Source organism: Pholcus phalangioides, unplaced genomic scaffold, assembly GCF_987345545.1.
Source record: "Pholcus phalangioides strain wild (caught in Gottingen) unplaced genomic scaffold, Ppha-v1.0 ptg000011l_1, whole genome shotgun sequence".
Lineage (NCBI taxonomy): Eukaryota > Metazoa > Arthropoda > Arachnida > Araneae > Pholcidae > Pholcus > Pholcus phalangioides.
The window spans coordinates 50,560,778-50,583,474 of record NW_028301604.1 but is presented as its reverse complement, the minus strand read 5'-3'; the positions used below and the strand labels follow the sequence as shown (position 1 = coordinate 50,583,474).

The following is a 22,697-nucleotide window of genomic DNA, read 5'->3' as shown; positions in this document are numbered from 1 at the left end:
GACAGCCGATTCGCGTCCAGGTCATATATGTCTGTCAATACTGTGAAATGACCTTCGAGGACGAATCCGTCTTCCAAGAGCACGTAGAGTTCCACAAGAAGAAAGAAAATGACTAAAACTGTAGACGCTCATCACAGAGGCGTCAAAATTCTGCAGTGTCCCAGAGATCTCCATGTAGACATGATGTGGCCAGTACATCTTCACCTCAGGTATCGCTTGGAGTGAATCATACATCAGCACTTCGACCTTGCAAGAACATTGCACAGACACCGGTGATGCCTATGTGTCAATGAGGCCGCCCTATGAAAAATTTGCAGATTGATCTACCTACAAGTCATCGTTCTCGCAAAGAATGAACTATATATTTATATTATTTTTTAAAATATGTGTGCTTTTTTTTCTCTAATTTTTTTGCCCTCCACTATTGAAATGTGGTCGTCAAATATTTTTGATTGTTTATATGCACCGTATTGTTTATGTTTGAAGACTCTTCCTGGTTTCATACTGAGACGGTTTCATGAAACCAGAGGGGGAGTCTGTGACAGTCAAGACCGGCCGTATTCGTAAATATAGGTGGCACGCCCAAGATTCGCTCTCGTGGCAGTCGTGTTTGAGAGTAGTTCGAACGAGGAAGTTGTTGTGTACAAATGTAATTTTTAACATATTTAAGGTCTTATTGTCATTTGGTTGCTGATTGGTTTCTACATCTAATCAGGGCAGATACTGTATTGAGACCTCCTCTAAGATTGATCCCACCAGCAATTTTTTAAAGGTTTTTAAACTGATATTGCACATGTTTCCTATTAACAGGCCTGCAGCATCCAAAATAATTTCAAATGTACTTTTCCTACCCTGCGAGAACAATGCTTTGGACATTCGAAAAAGTTCTAAAATTCTAAATTAGCATATGGCCATATTTCAAACAATTTAAATCCATTTATTTGAGACTCGTGTCTGCTGATTTCTCAGAAAAGTGCAATAAATTGTCACGTAAATGTTCACTTTAAAATGTCCATAACCAGCTTAATGCATCTCTTCATATCTGTCAACTAAAGTTTATGGTTTTTGCATTGATAATACTAGCATAAAAAATAATTTCAGCAATGCATTTTCACAATCTGCAAATATTGAATGGATTTGATTGTTGGAAATGTTATCCACAGATTCCAAAGATTTGGAGTTTGAGTCGAAGTGAAAATGAAAACTTATTGCAATTGTGCATCGCATAAATGAAATATTTTAACGTTGAAAGGTATATAGGAATGAATCGTAACTGCAGTCAAATGTCTCATAATTGTCAAAGGCTGAGAAACTTATAAATGGGATCCCACTGACAGTACCATCTTAAGGCATGGGCCCACCCGGGCACGGCTCAGGGGCCTCACAAAAATGAGAATTTTGTGGAATTTTGAAGTATTTATGCGCTACGTGCCCTTCTTGGTCATTCTCTTTTTTTTTTCCTACCCTCCTTTTATTTCCTTCCTAAAGTTATACAATTGCCTGTTTTCACTCTTTTTTTTGGAATATTTCATCTCAAACTATATTTTTACATGTATATACAACCTCTGACAATAAAGTTTGGTGAATGAAGTCAGAACGGCCGATCTGGCAACACTGGCAAAGCAAAACGCTGCACATGTGTAGCGGCAGGTGTTGACCATCTGCCGCCACCGTTGTTCAGTTGAGCGTCGTTTGTGTTCCGTGAAAGACTTGTTTTACAAAGTGCTTGTTTAGTGCGTTGGTTCTTAACTGAGAACAGGAAAATCCACAAGGAATTTCTACCTGAGGAAACGACGACGAATGCTGCAAGGTACATTGAAATTTTGACCCGTTTCATGAAACGTCTACGCAGGGTACGACCTCAGTACACACAACAAGGTTCATGGTTTCTTGTTCACGACAATGCTCGCCCTCACACAGCCAATATCGTCAAACAGTTCCTGGCAAAAAAGTTGGTGGTGCAAATTGAACATCCACCATACTCACCAGATATCAATTCTCCAGACTTCTTCCTATTCCCACAACTCAAACTCGCTTTGAAAGGAAAGAGATTTGACGATATTCCTGACATCCAACGAAACGTGACGAGGCTTTTGAACTCCATCCAAAAAAAAGACTTCTTGCAAAGTTTCCAGGACATGTATAGGAGATCTCAGTGGTGCATATTAATGGGAGGTGACTATTTCGAAGGTAACTTTCGTTAACATTTCATCTACGTTAATGTTACAGGACTATTCACCGAACTTTATTGTCAGAGGTTGTATAATAAATATAATACAGACTATTATGTGAAATATTACATTGTGTTTAAGTCAACTCACACATTGCTTTGTTTGCCTGTGGAAGAGAGGATGTATTATGAACCAAATAGCCACTTGAATGTAGCTTGTTATCCAATGAGACATTGGATTTTCACTATGAATGTAAATCTTACCATCAAAATTAAAGTCAACAAACCTATAATTCTCTTATTTGAAATCTGATTATTTATAATTTCTGATGGATTTGAAGTTCTGATAATAAATCATTGTATGTTCACAAATTATTTGAACTCAATTTTTTTTCCAAATGAGCATTTTTGTCACTGTGTGTGTGATTTTTCTAGAATGAATGGTTCAAACAAATATTCTAAAAGTTCTCACGCTCATTATTATTTTTTAGTGCAAAGTGCTTTAACATGAACCTATATCCTTGATATACAGTTGGACTCGCTTTATAACGAACACTGATATTAAACATTTTTACATGTAACATAGTTTTTCGTAGTCCCATGAGTTTTGTATTGCTTATATGCCTTTATTTTCTTGGAAGACATTCTAGTAATTTGGGTACATTCTTGTTTTGGGTACTCTAAAATCAAATTTTGCTGCTTTTTCCTCACCTTTTTATCCTTTAAATCTTATTTCGTTAGCATAAAACCTCATTAGGAAGAAAGGAATAGGGGTTATTTATTCCCTAGAATCAACCACCAAACCATCTTTAGTATACATTTGCCATTCTAAAGCTTGATTCAGATGCTGTTTCTGGATGTTTCATCGTGCAGAAATTAATTTTAAGAATATCAAGTGTGAAACGCTGCTTATTTTTGCTTCAAAAAATTGTAGCTATATAGTTGGTTGAAAGCCAATTGGTTTGTTTTAATCCAATTTAATTGAAAAAGAAAGTGAGGCATAAAGAAAAGGATTATTCTCTTTCTCTCTCACTTTAAATGGTTTGGAAAGATGAGATGAAAAAATTTTAAGATATCCGTGCCTTTCTAAAAGAAAATGCATTATATTTTGCATGCTCATTTGACAAAAATGATTTGAACAGAAAACACATTCAAAGTCCTTAAAAATACTAAAAAAAGCAATGATTGACATAAACTGAAGAGCCAAAAAAACTGGTACAGGCATGCGTATGCAAATAAAGAGATATGGAACCAATCAGAGTACGGTGCTGCGGTCGGCAACGCCTATATAACACAACAAGTGTCTGGCATAGTTAGATCAGTTACTGCTGCTACAATGGCAGGTTATTGAGATTTAAGTGAGTTTGAACGTGGTGTTATAGTCGGCACACCAAAGATGGGACATAGCATCTCCGAGGTAGTGATGAAATTTGGATTTTCACGAGTGTACCGTGAATATCGGGAATCCGGTAAAAAATTAAATCTACGACATCGCTGCGGCCAGAAAAAGATCATGCAAGAACGGGACCAACGACGACTGACGAGAATCATTAAACGTGACAGACGTGCAACCCTTCTGCAAATTGCTGCAGATTTCAATGCTGGGCCATCAACAAGTGTCAGTGTGCGAACCATTCAACGAAACATCATCGATATGGGCTTTCGGAGCCAAAGGCCCACTCTTGTACCCTTGATGACTGCACGACACAAAGCTTTACGCCTTGCCTGGGCCCGACAACACAGACATTGCACTGTTGAGGACTGGAAACACGTTGCCTGGTCTGACGAGTCTCAGTGCCAATTGCTTCGAGCTGATGGACGTGTACGGGTATGGAGACAACCTCATGAATCCATGGACCCTACATGTCTACAGGGGACTGTTCAAGCTGGTGGAGGCTCTGTGATGGTATGGGGCGTGATATGGTACCCCTGATACGTCTAGATACGACTCTGACAGGTGACAGGTACGTAAGCATTCTGTCTGATCACCTGCACCCATTCATGTCCATTGTGCATTCCGACGGACTTGGACAATTTCAGCAGGACAATGCGACACCCCACATGTCCAGATTTGCTACAAAGTGGCTCCAGGAACACTCTTCTGACTTTAGACACTTCCGCTGGCTACCTAAATCCCCAGACATGAACATTATTGATGACTGGGATGCCTTGCAACGTGCTGTTCAGAAGAGATCTCCAACCCGTGGAGTTACTTCTCTTACTCCTACGGATTTATGGACAGCCCTGGTGTCAATTACCTCCAGCACTATTTCAGACATTAGTCGAGTCCATGCCACGTCGTGTTGCAGCACTTCTGCAGGCTTGCGGGGGCCCTACACAATATCAGGCAGGTAACCAGTTTTTTTGGCTCTTCAGTGTATATTTTTGTTAATGTATTCAATTACGAGAGATTTTAATTAAATTTTTCTGTATTCTTTATTAAATACAGGGCATCCATAATTAAAAGACGCTATTTTAAAGTAGCCTACAGGCGAAACAGTCATCAGAAAATTGTTAAATTTTGTGGAGGACTTCATGAAGTGATGGGAATTTGTTTCAGGGGAAAAAAATTAGTTGCGCATGTTGCCACCAGAGGGCATTTCACTTTGAATACCTGTAGTAAACATGTAAATTTATGTGATGTCACACAGCAGCTGTTATGAAACCTAGAAACATTCGCGGAGGTCTTGTTTCTCAATGTGTTTGCTGCTCACAATGACGATAAGTTTACGAGATCACGCTTTCTTGGTCAAATTGTTTTACCAAAACAGCGATTCCTCAGTAACTGCTCTACGGAAATATCAGACTTGGAAGAGGATTCGAAAGGTCCAATGAATGTTAAAACCTTTGGAGTATGATAATGAAATTCGAAACCACAGGATCATTCATTGGATGGTTGGTTGATCAGAGGAAGAAACCCTGTTTCTATAGATGGTGTACAGGAGGTTTCGCTTCAGGTGGAAGAGGACAGAGCTTTTCGAATTCTCATGGTAGTGTCAGGCGTGTAGCACAGGCATTAGATAGACCATGTTCAACTGTGTATAAGATCATGCAGAATATCCTCCGATAATATCCGTACAAACTTTCACTTGAGCAGCAGTTGCTTCAACATGATTATAATGCTCGACTCCGGTTCTCACTGCAGTTTCTATCTCGCATTGAGGTTGATTCGTAATGGCCTTGGAATATCCTCTGGAAAGACGAAGCACATTTTCACTTTGATGGTACAGTCAGTATTCATAACCACCAAATTTCGGAACCAGAAAATCTGCACGTTATCTTAAAGGCTTCCGTTGCATTCACCAAAAGTGACGGTATGGTGTGGATTTATTGCATCATTTATTCTCGGTCCCTACTTCTACGAGGAGTTACGTTCTACAGGTCCAGTGATATGTTTGATCACCGGGAAGCTATATGCATTGCTGCTACAGAATGAAATTGTTCTGCCTCTGCAAGCACGTCACTGCCATGCAGACACAATCTTTATGCAAAACAGAGCTCTTCCACACATTGCAGTGTGTGTTAAGAATGTTTTTAAAACACATTTTAGTAGAATGTGTCATCAGCCTGCACTTCTCTAATCTATGGCCTCCCCTATCCCCAGACCTTAATCCATGCGATTTTTGGCTTTGGGGGCATTTGAAACGTCTGGCAAGTCGTGACAACCCAAGAACTTTACCTAACCTTAAAGGCAGCATTTCACGCCACGTGCTGAACATTTTCCCGCACACACTTTGGTCAGTTGTAGAACATGCCATCTTGCGATTTCAGATGGTATCTGAAAATGATGGCTATCATGTGGGACATGTTTTGTTGCAGTAACAATTGTTAGTGTTTAACAATTGTTAAAATTGCAAATGTTTGCCTAAATGTGTCATTTCTTAATAAAACACCCTCTGATGGTGACTTGTGCAACTAATTTTTTTGCCCAAAACACAAATTCTCATCACTTCATAAGTCCTCCATAAAATTTCACAATTTTCTGATGACTGGTTTCGCCTGTAGGCTACTTTAAAATAGGGTCTTTTAATCATGGACACCCTGTGTATTATTTTAATCTATTCATTTTAAAAATGCTCAGATTATTGAATAATTAATATCGTGTATGTCAAATGTTTTATTTTGCTTGAACGCATCATTTTCCAAGTTGGTACAGATTTATTTAAGTTCACTTATAACGAATAGTATTGCTGTTTTTTCTGACTTCGTTATAAGCCAGTCCCACACTGTATGTATGTGCTCAGATGGCAAAATGTAAGTAAGTCACTTTTGATGTGAATGTAAGTAAGTCAGTAAGTCACTTTTTCAAAATTTCACGAGCTCAAATTTGTAAACAATATTTTGGAAAAATGTGATACTGTGGCTTTTTGACTTTCTGCAATTTGCCTCTGTTGGTTCCTCATAAACTGAAAGAGATGGACAAAATTTTTTCACATTCCAAAATTTTCACCAACAAGACTCAAGAATGCGAACAACTCAATTTTTTGGGAAAAGGGACTTGTGACATTTTGCCATCTGACCACAGATATAATTGAAAATGATTGGATAGGTTGAAATTTTTATCTTCAATTGTCGCTACTTCCTCATTACTACTTCTATCTGCATGAAGAAAATAAAAGTAATAAAGCTGTGCTGTTTTGCTACCACTTTTTGCGATTTTTATCATAAGAATGCATATTTTGAAAACTATAACTGATATACAGTTCATCTCGCTTATAACATTCCCATTTAGAATGGTTTTCTGCTTAGTATGACTTATTTTTGTGGTCCCAACTCTAAGTAATTCTCATTAAGATTTCCATTTTAAATCGTTTTTCCCACTTATGGTTTTTATGATGGTTTTTTAAAAAATGTTATAAGCAGGATCCACTGTGATTCTGAATAAAACTATAAACATTTAGCCAAGAAAAACTAATTTTTAAATGATATAAATTCTATCCAGTACAGTATATTGATGACATTGTGCTTGTCTTCAAGCGTGAAGTTCACATTGATTAAAAGTAATTTATTGTATTTTTTTATTGTATTTTGTATATTGTTTATTTATTTTTCATTATTTTCATAAATTAAAGCATGTTTAAACTTCAAACAATATTTGAATAACTGTCTTCTAACCAGAAAACGGAGGGGAGTGGTAGGATATCAATCATGGTTACAAGAGGTCCTAGCATGAGAAGGGGGGGGGGCATGGGCAAAATGTTGAAAACCACTGTATTAATAGGTGGTGAAATATGCTACATTGCAGCCCTTTTTTACAACATTGTTTGTAAATGGGAGGTGTCTGTTAGGAAGGACTGTGTTATGAAAGGTTCCACCATATTAACTTTTGATATTTGGCCATTACACTAATTATCACTCTTCAGTGCACTTATATAAATTGTATTTTGGGTTAATGGTGCTAAAAATAAAATAAATTACCTATCAATCAAAGTACTGTTTGGTCATTAGATTAAATTGATGTAAAACTATCTTCAAGTTTCAGTAACTGGCCACTTGTCTTGTACTGTTAACAAGGTGCAAAAGACATATTCACATTCAAACTTATGGCGGGCGTGGTAGCCCAGGTCGATGACATACTCGCCTAAAGTACCAAAGGATGTTTAGAGGTGTCACAAGTTCAATACCCAGTTCGTCCTTGTCAGTAAAACTTTTCTGACACGGGTACAACAGAAATGGCAACATGACCGCAGAAAAAATTGCTACCACAGGGTGTCCCCCATCAAGGGGTTAGCGCTCCAAACTCTCGATGAGTATAAAAACAATCCTGTCATTCAGAATCAGCAATAAATTGTAGGTCCCGGTCTAATTAGCCCTCGTGTGCAGAAAATTACCGTGGTGTGACAAAAATTATTGAATTGATCAAACTTGTGGCAGTGTCTGTAGCATTCAGCCTGTCTTGCTATCAGCTAAAAACAAAAAATAAAAACATAGTCATTTAAAAAAATCTAAGATGCTCATTTTGATTACATTCAACCTTTGATTAACTAAGCAGCTCTGAGCATTTAGAACTATTGATCAAGCAAGCACAGAATTAAACAATTGGCTGTGATCAAGAATCTTGTAAATTCAACACATAGAAAATATAGCATAATCAATGACAATTTAATTCTTATTTAAGCTGACAGTTCTCAACCACAGGAGCATCCGGCAGGAAAAATAAATAAAATAAAAACTTCCTTTCAATTATACATTTTTTAAAATCTAAATCTTGAAAAAATTAGATCAGTCCATCCTGAAAAGGCTAACTCCACATGTTCCTACTACAGAGTGTCATCTGCCGGAAAAAAACAAAGTTGGACTCTTTTTATTCTTATTTTTATCAAAAGTTGTATGACAAAATGACAAATCATCTTTCTATGATCATGCGACTATTTTTTCGGGGAAAGGCAAAAAATGTTAACGTTTTGTATCTTGATTTCTAGAAGGCATTAGATCAGGTCCAACATAATAAACTCTTGGAGCGTTTGCATGAGATTAGCATTGGGGGCAACTTTTCGAACTGGAAAATTGTAGTTGTAAGATATCCATCTTATAATCAAATGGGAATTTTCTGATGGGACATGTGTCACAAGTGGAATCCCTCAAGGAAGTGTCCTTGGCTCCATTTTTTCCCTCTTTTTGTCTATAAACGACGCGCACACTTGTAGGTACTGGGCTTGAGCTATGAAAGATACTTTTATTTTCTGAATATGTTTACATTGGAAGAATGCAGGTGTCTAGAATATGATTGAAGTTTTTAAAATTTTCAACGGATTGGAGATGATGAACCATGTATTACATTAATACACTGTCGATCGACTGCTTTGACAATTTCAAATTCATTCAATGATTAGAGTAAAAGTTATTTTTTTATTATACATCTGTGAAAACTGGTGATTCCATTTAAATTTCCTCTAACCTGCGAGATGGGATTCATTTAAATCTCCTCTGGTCTTGAGGGGTTAAAAAGAAATACAATGTTCATAATAAGAATGAATCAAGAAGCTATCACATTCTTAGATAACACAATAAATAATTTTATTATGGGTAGTGTATTTTATCATTAATTTTTATTAGTTTTATTTCAGTGTGTCATTAGTTTTTCCATTATAAATTGCTCTTGTTTTGGGTTGCTGTATTTGAGTTATAGATATTTGACATCCATGTTTTTTATGGGCATCTTTTTTCAGCCACCTCATAGGGCATTGTCTGTTGTGGCCTTTGTATTTGTACAAAAACCTTCCAATTTGACAGATATGGCCACAGAATTATTATAAGAACCACAAAGTAGAATGTTTTGCATTGTTCTGCAATGATCTCTCATCTGACTCAAAATGTCATATGATAAAAATTCCCACAATAGCTAAGAAAATATGAAAGAGTTTTTTTTTTTTCTTTTCTTAAAAATCTTCCAGATGCTGTTCTGCAGCACACATCAAAGTTTTGGTACATTCTACTTTGGAGCATAAGAATTTGATGAGACATGACAAGATGGTGTGATGAGAGACTTTGCCAAGGAAAACACAACAGTCCCTCTTATTTGGAAAGTAGAAAAGAATTACCATTACTACATCAAAAGAATTACCATGAAAGAGAAGGAAACAGAAAAGAGAGAGAAGTTTGATTCATTAAAAAGAAAATCAATCTGCTTAGGCCATGGCTTGACAAATCCCAAGCACCAGGTCACCATGGTGACCAGAAAATCGGTATTGGCACCTAAAATTTTCTGTATGTGATTGCTAAATTGGACTCTATGAATGACATAAAATTTTCTGATTTTATGACAATGTGTCTTTTAATATAGGAAAAGGATATAAAGCCTCAGAAAAGTCAAAAAATATTATTTGGAACTGTTTGTCTTGAGATTAAAATCATTCTTGGCTCCTAAGAAATTTAGCTGGTGCTTGTTGTGATGTAGCAACACTCACGACTCATCTGCATATCAACAACAAACATACATGGCTGGGCACAATAGCCCAGGTCGATAAGATACTCACCTAAAGTACCAAAGGATGTTTAGAGGCGTTGTAAGTTCGATATCCGGTTCATCCTTGTCAGAAAACTTTCCTGACATAAGGGTACAACAGAAACGGCGACATGACCACAGAACAAGATTGCTACCGCAGGGAGTCCTCCATCGAGGGGTTAGCTCACCAACTTCTTGATGAGTATAAAAAACAAGCCTGCCATTTGGAATCAGCAATAAATTAAAGGTCTTGGGTCTAATTAGGCCCTCGTGTGCAGAAAATGACCATGGTGCAACAAAAATGATCAATGATCAAATGAGCATACACGGCTACTACCACGCTCACCTTGAAGCATATATATTGTCAAGAGTCTAATGTGATCACTATTACTTCTGCTTAACTATCTAACTTAATTATACACCCATTATTGTTTTAATCTAATGTTAATCATCTAATAAATTCTAGTCAGTTACCAGCATGGTCTTTCTGTGTTTCGATCTTCCCCCTACAGTGCGTAACATTTTTCCAATTTGTCAAGCCCTGTCTCTCTTGGTACAAGCCAAACCTAATTGTGTTCAAACTGACATCTTGCCCATTTTCAATTGTTTTTCATATAATTTGAGTGTTCATTAATCTGGGGAGGTCTTAGTTCCTTATATTTTAAATTATTAAGACTCTGTTGTATTTATGTATAACAAAACAATATATAGAAACATGTGCGAGAAAAGTATGATAAATGCACAGCATTTATCACTTCAATCTTTCCCGCGCTACATTTTTGGCGACATAAATGGGATTGGATCAACGGAAATTCTACGACATCGATAAATCTTTGTTCGCACCATCGGTGGAAATTTCCAATTTTCGTTTGTGCCGATGCTCGTGATCATCTATCTTCTCAAGGTCGTCCAAATGCGGGTTTGTTGATCTGCGATCTTTCAAGTGAATGGAGTTTGTGATTTAGTTTGCAATGTTCCAATCATCAAAGTTTTTGTGTTGTTGAACTGACGATTTCAATGTGTTTTGGCTATGCTTCCCAGGATTTTTCACATGCTGGTATGCATTTAGGGTGGATATCTATTTTTTTAGAATATTTAGGTAATTATATTATACACTGTTTTTAGTTTTACTAATTTTTCTGAATCGTGTTTATACCAAATTTTTTTTTTAGAATTTTGGTAAAATTTTCATTCCCATGCCTTTGAAATGGCCAGCGTCGGATTGATTCAAGAATCTGACATTTCCGATGTGAATTATTTCGCACTTTATGCCAAGCAACTAAAAATTTTTTGAGGCAAATTGCATAGCCAATCTGGGTAAGAAGTGTGCCACTCTATTGGCTATTTGCGGCATCAAGACCTTGGATGTTATTTTGACCTTGGTTTCTCAGAGAAATGTCTTAGATGTCTCTTTTGATGAAATTTTAAGCTTGCTCTAAAATTATTTTTGCCTGAGATCATTCAACGTTTCAAATTTTGTAAACGTTCAGAATAAACATGAAAGTGTTAAGGCCTATGTGTTACCGAACTGCATAAACTCGCTGATGAGTGTAATTTTGGAATCATATCCAAATGCTTGAGGGTCCAATTTGTCTGTGGCATGAAGGACAGCGATGTTGAAAAGAAATTTTGGGCCAAGTCTAAATTGACTCTAGAAACTGCATTTCCATTACAGTTGCGGCCAAAACTGGCTTTTCAGTTGAGGCTTGTTCACTTTCAGAATTCATCCAAGGCTGCCAATTGTGTTGATCATGTGGGATGCAGTCGCAAAGAAAAAAATGTGTTTAAAAAGAATTCATTCGGGAATGGGACCGGGAGTTCGAAAGAAAAATTGGGAAGATTGGTTTGTTTCGGTTGTGGTGTTGTTCATGATAGATCGGATTGCAAATTTCGAACAGCAGTATGGCATTCCTGTGGCATTAAAAATCACATAAAAAAGTGTGCCGAAAAAATTAGAACAGGGGATCGCTTCATGCTAATAAAGTAGAAGTTCAGGGGGAGTATGTGAAATAATTAAAAAGCCAATTCTCAAGGAAAATATATTCATTCATTTTTAGGGTAAAAAATTACAAATGGAGGTCGATTCGGGAAGTTATTATTCCATTATTTCAAATTATACTTTCAAGCACCTCTAAACCATAAAGTTGAGAGATTTTAAAAAATATGGAATTTCCCTTACAGAAAATTTGAGGTTGAAGTTGAGTACAAATTTTGCCGGGTGAAACTTGAATTGCTAGTTTCAAAATTTCATTGCACTAATATTTTTGGATTTTCATGGTTTAACTTTTTTTCATATTTAACATGGTTCATAATTTGGGTATTTGTTTCACACGCATAAATGAGATAAAGGGGAAAATTAGTTGATCAACTACTTTTCAAGTACAAAGATGTTCTTGAGAAAGGTCTAGGCACCTACACAGACCTTCCAGTTCCTTTACCTCTCAATCCAGATTTTCCACCCATTCGCTGTAAACCTCATAATGTGCCTTTAGGAATGCGACCCAAAATTGAAAATGCTCTAAATAAGCTCTTGACGAGGTGTCAGCCGAGGCACAAACGATTGTTACACATAATGGTACGTTCAAGGTGAAACGTCTCCAATTTGGAATCAATGTAGCTGGCCCCAAGCATTTTTCAAAATTTGTTTCAAATTTAGAGGGGTTGTTCCTTATTTTGATCATGTTTTAGTCAGGGTTTGAGAGCCATGCTCTCAGAAGCAATTGGCTGAAAGTAGAGCAAGTTTTTGATCGGTTGAGGTCATCTGGATTGAGGGCCAATAAAAAAATGCCTTTTCGATGTTAGAGAGGTTGAATTTCTCGGTTATTGCATTGATGGAAATAATATCCATCCATCAAAGTCAAAGGTCAGAGCTATTCATGGGCTTCCAGTATCCAAAAATAAAGTGAAGCTTCAAGCCTTTTTAGGACTTCTAAACTTCTATAATAGTTTACTAAAAGATAAAGCAACCAAGGCAGAGGTCCTGTGTGTGTATAGGTTATTGGATAATGCTTGAACACACCCCTGACCCACTCGAAGGTATACAGGTTTGGTTATTGGATAAAAATAACCAAAGTTGAATGGCGTAAAATTCATAATGATGCTTTTGAATCCTTAAAAAATCTTCTGACATCAGAGGATGTGCTCATCCCTTTTCACGAGAAACTGTCCATCACTTTGGTATGTGATGCCTCTCCATTTAGTGTCGGGGCTGTATTGAGTCATGTTTTTTTTTATGACATGAAGCTCCCATTGCTTTTGCTTCTAGAACACTCTTACCTACAGAGAGAAACTATGCTCAGCTTGATAAGGAAGCAATGGGAATTATTTTTAGAGTTTAATAATTTCACCATTTCTTCATATGGACGTCAGTTTTCCATAATTACTGATCATAAACCTCTTAGGGATTTTCACAAAAAATCCAACTCTACAACACCATAGTGACCAACGCTGTTACATTGTAACTACAAGTATGTGCCTCATCGAGACCTGATGGAAGGATTGCAAAATCCCTATAGGTCACAAAGTGTGTGTTCATTTTTCTCTTTTTTGTTTATATTGTACCGTGTTTTGATGTTCACTGTGTTTTTGTATTTGTCTGATTGTGTGTGTATTTGAAATAAAAAAATATAATATAAATCCCCTACCAGAGATATCACATTGTATGCTAAGGTGGTGTATTTTATTGAATGCATATGATTTTTCTCTTATTCATAGGCCAGGGAAAAAAATCAAAATGCAGATTCCCTTAGTAGATTACCCAGAGAAATCAAAAATCTCAGTGTTTCTCCTCCGTTAGAAATCCTTTTCATTGAGGAATTAGAAGACCCTCCTTTACAAAGCTAAAGAAAGTTCTAAAATTACTTTACGTGATCCAGTACTATCAAGAGTTCTCAATTGGGTCCTAAGGGGTTGGCCAAATGAAAAACCAGATTATAAATTTCAGACTTTTTTTTAAAAGAGAATGAATTGTCTGTCCATAGAAATTGTCTTTTATGGGGCAACCACGTGGTCATACCATTCTCCGGGAGATCCTGTGTGTTGCACACCTTGCATCTCATCCAGGAATAGAGAGAATGAAAGCTCTCCCTCGTTCCTATGTGTATGGTGGCAAGGAATTCACAGACCTGCCAACTCTCCCGATTTAGGCGGGAGACTCCGGATTTTTCATCCTTCCTCCCGATCTCCGGATTTGTTAAAATTTCTCCGGATTTTGGCAGTAAATTAGATTTCACGTTGTCGTGGCATCAATAATTACTGTCGTCGTTAGGGAAAACACCCGTAGAGGACAGCCGTAGTCATTTTCACCGAGCAGCCGTAAAAAAAAGTCTTTGTGACCACATTTAAGCAACTGGCAAAGGCGCGACTTTGTTTTCGTAGCATTTATCGGCAATCATTTATCAGGGGCATGACCTTCATTGCCGAAATTCCTGTATAATCGCTATTGTATTCCATTAACAGCCGCGCTGTAAACACGTTTTTTCGTCCACAGCTTTGTAATTTGAATTTTTTTTAATCGTTTCTTCCGATTAAACATCTTCAGAAAGAAAATATAAAACTTTAAGCTATATACAGCTAAATATAAAGCTTTTAAGAATTCATATACCCAATATTATCAATCACTGATAGCGTCCACGAAAGGAAACACATACTTTATTAACAGTATGTAGATGTGATTTCTCTATTCTGCATGGAAAGACTGGCATAGAATTATATTCTTCTCAGTGGCAATGCAGAACGTGCCTTCGGGGGGGTAGAATGTAACTTTTTCTTAATTTATTAAAAATTTCGAAAAAAAATTTTATGAATTTTTTTTTATCGAGTCTATGAATGTCGAGGGGGAAGGGGGGGGTACCCCCCTTGGAAGAATCTCCGGATTTCTGGATTTCAAAAGTTGGCATGTCTGAATTCATGATAACATAAATCATTTTGTAAAACGTTGCAGTATCTGTCAAACATCATGTGAGTCTGATAACATCCATCGGCGCAAGTCCTACCAAGTTGCTCATGGGAGGATGACTAAGGATTGTCCTGGATAACCTACATCCAAATATGACTTCCGAGAGGAAAGACAAACAGGATATTGATACTGCTAAGAAAAATGGAAATCGTTTTTTGCAAGCCTTTGTTGCAGATAAACCAGTGTTTGTACGAAATTATGGACGGTTCAAAGTAGGTTCCTGCAACTGTGTCAGAACCAACAAGTCCCGTGTTGTACTGTGCAGTTACTGAGGACAGCAATCTGGTCAGGCAACATGTAGACCAGATGTTGCAGCGTGCATCTGCCGTGGAATTTTCAAATGGAAATCCAACAGAAGAATCGACAATGCCTGAAAAAAAATCAGCTACTTCTCAAGCTTATGTTCCTGAACCTGTCATACCTGCAGAGAATGTCAAGACAGCTCCTGATCCAGTGGTTCCAGACCCTCCTATAGTGACTGTGTCAAGTGAGAGACCCAAAAAAGACAATCGTCCATCCAAAGTGGTTAAAGGACTTTGTCACATAGGGGGAAGGGGTATTTTGATCTAGCAACACTCCCAACTAACCTGCATATCAAAAACGAGTGTGCATGGCTACTACCACGCCCACCTTGAAGCATATATATTGTTGCGAGTCGAATGTGATCACTACTACTGCTATTAATTCTGCTTAACTGTTAAACTTAATTAATTATACACCCAATATTGTTTTAATCAGTTATTAACCTATAATCTTAATCATGTAATAAATTCTAGTCAGTTACCAGCATGGTCTTGCTGTGTTTTGATCTTTCCCCCACTACAGTGCTTAACATTTTTCCAATTTGTCAAGCCCAGTCTCTCTTGGTACAAGCCAAACCTAATTGCGTTCAAACTCACATCTTGCCCATTTTCAATTGTTTTTCATATAATTTGAGTGTTCAGTAATCTGGGGATGTCTTGGCTCCTTACACTTTAGATTATTAATACTCTCCTGTATTTATGTATAACAAAAATATATATATAAACACATGCGAGAAAAGGAAATGAGGAATTAAAATTGAGCGTCTTACCATTTAGTCTTGTTGGTCATTGCATCAAAAGTATTGGTGTTAGTTAACCAGGCATACTGGCCAATTAATTTCTCCTTTTTCCCTTTTTTAAAAGTTTGAAGCTAATAAAATATATATTTTCCTGATTAAGATTTTTTATGAATACATTGAAATTGACTTCACACACACACACATCGTGTTCCTAACTGTGTTTTTAAATCATCAACCAAAAAAATAATTGAAATAATTACTAATTAGTTTTCAAAATCATTCGACCAAAAATTGACACAACATCCTATTCTGCTGTAGCCAGATGACTGGTTAAACATAAGTGTTTTCAAGTTGAACATAGACTTGGTTTAAAAGTTTTACAAATTCCTTTTTTTTTTTTTTTTTTTGAAACCCAAAAAAATTTATCAATATTATGATTATGTATTCTAGTATTCTAATGAATAATATTTTCTTGATTGGTTTTTCAGCACAAAGGTGTGCCATACTGTTATATACCCTGCTACAGTGTTTTATTTGGTCCAACTCTTTTCGGTCATGGATCACAAGTAGAAGCTCACACAAGCTTTGGAAAAATTGAGAATAGGCAAAGTACTCTAGTTCCTAGGTAATATATTTAAAGTTTTATTTCTATTTTTTTTCCCGCTTTATTTTGTAACATTAAAAAAAATTAAATGACAGTGTGTGAATTGTAAAGAAGTTGATTATTTTGTAACAGCAAATTTCTTAATTTAATACAAAACGATTGTCATTTATTATTTTTAAATTTTATTTTTGAAAATGTCTACGTGCCTTCACATATGGATTTTTTCAATATTAATAATATTAAGAATCATGGAAATGATTAAAGTCTGGCACCAATGAACCTAAAAGGCACTATCGCTGATCCAGGAGACGTGTACATCAGGAGCCATTTTGGGAGGTCAGAGCAACTACAGGGCAACTCACATTAGCTGACTCTCATCACAAAGTCACAATATTGATAACAAGGATGATGTACGTGAATGACATTTACACAGGGGGATTCAAATTGTAATTTCTAATATGTATGAATTTATTGAAGCAATAGTCTTTTCTCCATTTGTCAATATATCGTGGTTGGAAGTGGGCCTGAGAGATGGTATTCTGTCACTTTCTATTTATATTCCTCTTTCAGACATGTTGCTACTGTATAATTTTTCACCAATAGATTTTTAAAATTTGCTTGAAAAAATTTTCATTTCTTAAGGGAATGTCCTCATTTTTTAAATTTTAAAATACCTCTATCTTAAAACAAAAGTATATTTTTTTCAATAATATATATTTTTAGAATGAGTATACTTTCATATTTCATCTTTTTTATGATTTTAAATATTTTTAATCTGATTTATAGCCAAATGAAATTTTTCTCCAGCTTTTATTTTTTATTTGTGACATTTGGAAAACATTGGTTCAAATCCTACGACACCAGTTCCCATTTATCAAATTTTGTGTTGAAAGAGTTAAGAAGAATGTAGCCATCACTTGAACTTCCTTTCAAATCTAGAATTTTAAATTAATTCATAAATTAGATTTATTCAGGAAAAAAAGAGGCGAATATTTCTATTAAATGTCTTTTTCTTAGCTTTTTTTTTCTTTTTTTTTGTGAGAAATATATACTTTAAAATTATTTTCACTTTACCTCATGTTTCAGTTTAGAGACTTCTATTATTTTAAAAGGCACATATTTTCAACATGCATAGTTTTTTAATAGTGTTGCAAAACATATAAAAATGTTTTTCTCTTGGCATTAGGTAACCAGAAGGACTGTTTAATCATAAGTTGTGGGGAGGGGTGGAAAGAATAAAAATATCCAGAAATTTGGTTACAACATCAAGCTGTAGTTATGTTTCACGTGAAGCCTTTGCTTTGAGAGTGCCTCTCATGCTCTAGAAAGATAGAGACAAATTAGAAATCTGTTCTCTCTATGAAATTAACAAAGAGTGAGAAATACAAATAAAAAAATAAAAATGCAGTTAACAGAAAAAAAGAAAAACTTCAGAGTATCAGTGCTAGTCAAAAATGAAGATCAGAAATCAAAATCAATGGAACATGTTGCGAGTGTAAAGCATAAATATCAAATTAGTGCTGAAATAGGCAAAATGCTACATTAGATTTGCCTATCTCTTAACATTATTAAACTTAAATCATATTTTTTCATGAATTTTGGCCGAATTTGCTGCTGACTATATATATTTCATTTATTAGCAAGTAAAGAAGGATCCCTAAGAATTTTTTTGATTTTTTGGTTGACATTTATTTTTAACAATTTTTTCGAAAAATGACCAAAAGTCAATTTCATGAAAATGACTCATAATAATATGTTAGTCAACATGGTGACTGCAGCTGTATCCATTGTGTTGTGTAACCGTCTTTTCTGTTTATGTGCTAATAAATATAGTAATTAGCATTTTTTATCATACTTAACATCATCGATCTGGATGTCGTATTTCTCCATGTTATAAGTTTTTTTTCTCTCCCATTCGATAACCTGCTGATCTGCTTAGGTTTCCTTCCTCATAATGAGTTTCGGCAACACTAGTACTTTTGACCCCTCACTTGAATCATGGACTCAGTACATAGAAACTTTGCAGCAGTTTTTCATAGCAAACAGTGTCAAAAACAATGATCAGAAATGAGCAATCTTCCTGACAGTCATTGGTGCATTAGCATATGGACTGTTTCAAAATTTAATTTTTCTGGAATCGCTGACATTGAACACGTTGGACAATGATTCAATTATTGAATTAGCACTTCAACCCAGTACTGTCCAAGATCATCAAAAGGTTCAAGTTCAATGGCCAAGTTAAGACAAGTAAGTCATTGTTAAACATAGCCGAATTACAAGGCCTGGCAGAGTTCTGCAATTTCAGAGTGATGTCGGATGTCATTCTCCAAGAACGTATCATTTTGGTATACAAGGTGAATCTATACAGCAGAAGTTGCTGTCCGAGGCTAATTTATTGCTCACTCATGCATCGGAAATAGCAGTTTCGATGGAAGCTGTGAAAAGAGATGAGGTTGACTTATGGAAACAAGCAATGACAGATGTCCACAAGATACAGATGTGAAGGTCTCTAAGAAAGAAACAAATGAGCCATGGATCTGAAGTTTCGTCATCACGTGACAATATTGACACATGTTTCACTAGAAAGCAAAAACTGTTATTGTTGTGGCGACTTGCAACATTTGTGTAATATCTCTCTCTCTCTCTCTGCTGGTTCCAAAGCATAACTTGCTTTAGTTGCAAGAAAATTGGCACATTGCAAGGGTATATTGATTTAAATGGAAAAATAGCACCCTGATAGTCAACAAGTTGCAAGCAGAGTCATCTGGAGAGAGACTGTGTTCTATTGATTTTGTCAGGAATTGCAGTTTGCTTCATCTTTATCCTGTGGGACAGGCTCCTCCACTGTTTTTGGTGTGTTGCCTCATTGAAAGAAAAGAAATCAACATGGACGTCGACTCTGGAGTGCCGTTCTTGTTGATTCCAATGGTGGTGTATCGTAGATATATGGAAGTTTTTCCGAGGCTGGAAAAAACTAAAACTTGACTTCAGTCATTTGAAAACCATCCAATAAATATACTAATTCACCAAACACCAACTCTGGCCATATCGCTATATTGCAATTTACTGCCATTAGTGAGATGAGTTGGAAGTGAAGGGGTGCCGTCTATTGGTGGTCTCCTCGAGTTCGTTTGGAAAAATATCTTATCTATATCCTCCCTTGGGTTCGAACCAGGGACCCTGACAACAACCTTCACGATGGTAGACGAGCATCTTACCACCATGCCACTCGGGCACCAATAAATATACTGGGTGTGATGCAAATAAAGGTCACTGTGTAAAAATTGGATATTGTGAAGTTACTTCTGCTAGTGGTAAAGGATGGCTCTGTAAGCTTCACAGGTCAAAATTAGATAGAGCCTTTGGGTCTATGGTCATTTCTTGCACAGTCGACTGATAGCATAAGCCACATTAAGTCAGTACCTAGCACAATGGAAGTGTTGTCGCTAAAACATAATGAAATGTTTGCACTTGGACTGGGTCATGCAGATGTATTGAGCCGCCTACCTATGGGTACCAAAAGTATTGAAGAACCCATGCCAACTCATATGGTATTGCTACGAAGACAGTTTAATGACAGTCTGTTAACTTCTTGCTTCACTAGGTAGTAAATTGCCCATGGCGATAGACCTGAGTTGTGCTCGGCTTCAAAAAAATAAATAAATAAATAAATAAAATAACTTCTTGCTGAATCGCTGCCTGCAAACAATGAAGATACTATTTTGGTTAAAGTCAAAAAATATATCCAGTGTGGCTGGCCAAAGACTGTCAGGGAAGAGTTATATCCATTTTGGCTTAACCGGCATCAACTCTCTTTGGTCTAAGGCAGAGGAGTATGCAGGGAGGGTGCTCAGGATCTGTGCCCCCCCCCCCCCAAGCCCAAAAGAAATGAGGAAAAATATTTTGGTGAAAAAATTGAAATATGGATAGAAAATATACTTTTTTTATATGCTATATTAACAAATTTCTGTTAATTTAAATGCTTTTTGAAGAATGGCAACTGAATTTCTCAAAGAAAATTTTTGTGCCCTCTCCAAAGATTGATGCTGCTTACGCACCTGGTCTGAGGTGTGATAATATGTAGAGCTAGAGTTTTTATACCTTTGCGTTTCAAGAGATTCATCTTAGATGAACTTCATAATAGCCATGAAGGAATGTCAGCAGTCAATACTATGTCAGGGTCAAGTGTGTGGTGGCCAACAATTGATAATGGCATTGTCGTGCGTTTATCAAGACGTATATTAATAATAATGAAATATCAGTACTCTACGTTACATGCTTGCATGGCTTTATCGTAGAATTACATGTGACATATATGGCACTGAAATATTGAAGGGACATTGCGAAAATAATGATACTTCACTTTCACTTAGAGAATTACAAGTTAATTTTATTCGTGCTTATCCCTAATCGTGGTACATTACACAAAACTGAATATAGAATATAAATGAACAAGGGCACTCTCACAATACACAAGGATTTATACAGAAAAAGGTCGCATAATAATCAAGAATGAAAATTGGTTAACTCACCCATCACCTCCTTTCACTGCCGATCTGCCCTGTAGCTTAAGGTAACCCTGGAAGACATCGTCAGAGTTTTTTTTAGATTACCAAGAGAGAGTGTTCACATTTTAACACGTGACTCACCCCATGAAACTCTCATCACTCTCTCTCGAAAAACATGGTCAGTACTAACTCTATATCGATTTAAATCTCTCCTGATTGGTTGAGTATGATCACCTGACAACCAACAAGAGCGCTGGTTGGCTCAGAGGCACGTTTTTAAAAAATTGACTTTTCAGGTCGGTCTCAGGTGATGTGATTATGTTGCGCAATCTTGTACATATCTCAGTACAAGAAAAATGCATAGAATTCCTGCGATGAAAAAAACTCAAAACGTGTTGGTTCACGTTTAGAGAGAGATAGAGTGTGTGAGTGCGATCATCACAACATGAAGTCTCATGTTCACTCCAGGGCAGGACAAATCTCTAAAAAATTACATATGTGGCTAAAAATAATACATGCTCAAATAAGTATTTTGCATGCCCATAAAATATGACTAAATATTATTGGATTTATTTATTTCATTGTAAAAATGATTTATCATTGTTAAAAATAATACACGAAACGGCTTCATGTAATTGTTATTCGCATAATTTTCTTCAAAAAAGAAAAATACTGAGAATCTTGCACAATAAAAGTGAAACTTCTAGGTTGCTTAATCTAACTACTTCTAAACTAGGTGGTTTGTGTTAGCTGAAATACAATATAAAACTTTTGATTCCTAATATCACGTTATTATGGGTTAAATGGGCATTTGATGCTCTTGGAAATCTCACGAACTCAAAGTTGCGAAATGGAGAGTTTCCAACTGCTACAGATTGCCTGTAGTTTCTACGGAGCTATGGGCGATACCCTCAATGCTATGGAAAGAGGGCTTCCACTTGTCCTACTTCACCTACTTTTTGGTAAAATGTCCTATTTTTGTCCTACACAATGATTTAATTAGCTTGGTACTTGAAAGTTTCATCAGCTCTATGCACTTGCAATGAAAATAAAAAATACCAATTCAAATATGTGGAATAATAATGAATATTTATTTTACCACAAAGAAAGCCATAATTTCTTTATGCATTTGTTAGGAAACATTTTGTAAAAGCAGTGTTTTGCTTCATTACACTTTTACAGAGGCAAAGCATCTAATTTAATTTTATTAATTAACATATTTGAAAAACTAACAGCCCCATCCTTGTACTGTCATCTGGTAATCTTAAAATAGTTGTACAGTTTTTATACTTCAAAATACCAACACCCAAAAAAACATATGCAAGGGATGTTATGGGGGTTAAAAAAGTTGGTGGTACTTTAAAATACCGTCAGTACTGAAAGCGTTTAAAGATATTATCCTATGAGTAATCCATTGAAACTGCCTAATAAAATCCTAGCTGGAAATTAAGTGATAACTAGAATAGTTCCT

The 22,697-nt window shown here is 36.1% G+C and overlaps 1 protein-coding gene across 4 annotated transcripts in view; it reads left to right on the top strand.

Moving 5' to 3' along the window:
• The window catches only part of Rassf (Ras association family member), a 171,859-nt gene that overhangs the window by 38,120 nt on the left and 111,042 nt on the right, over positions 1 to 22,697 (top strand). For 2 of the 4 annotated variants that reach the window (XR_016193600.1, XM_089239621.1), the window contains exon 3: positions 16,603 to 16,739. Coding sequence is in view for 2 of the 4 variants with exons in the window: in XM_089239621.1 (XP_089095747.1) it covers positions 16,603 to 16,739 (137 nt within the window). In the remaining 2 variants the exon portion in view is untranslated. Of the gene's footprint in view, positions 1 to 9,641; positions 9,856 to 16,602; positions 16,740 to 22,697 lie in introns of those variants that run through there. The other 2 variants (XR_016193599.1, XM_089239619.1) reach the window with 2 other exon arrangements.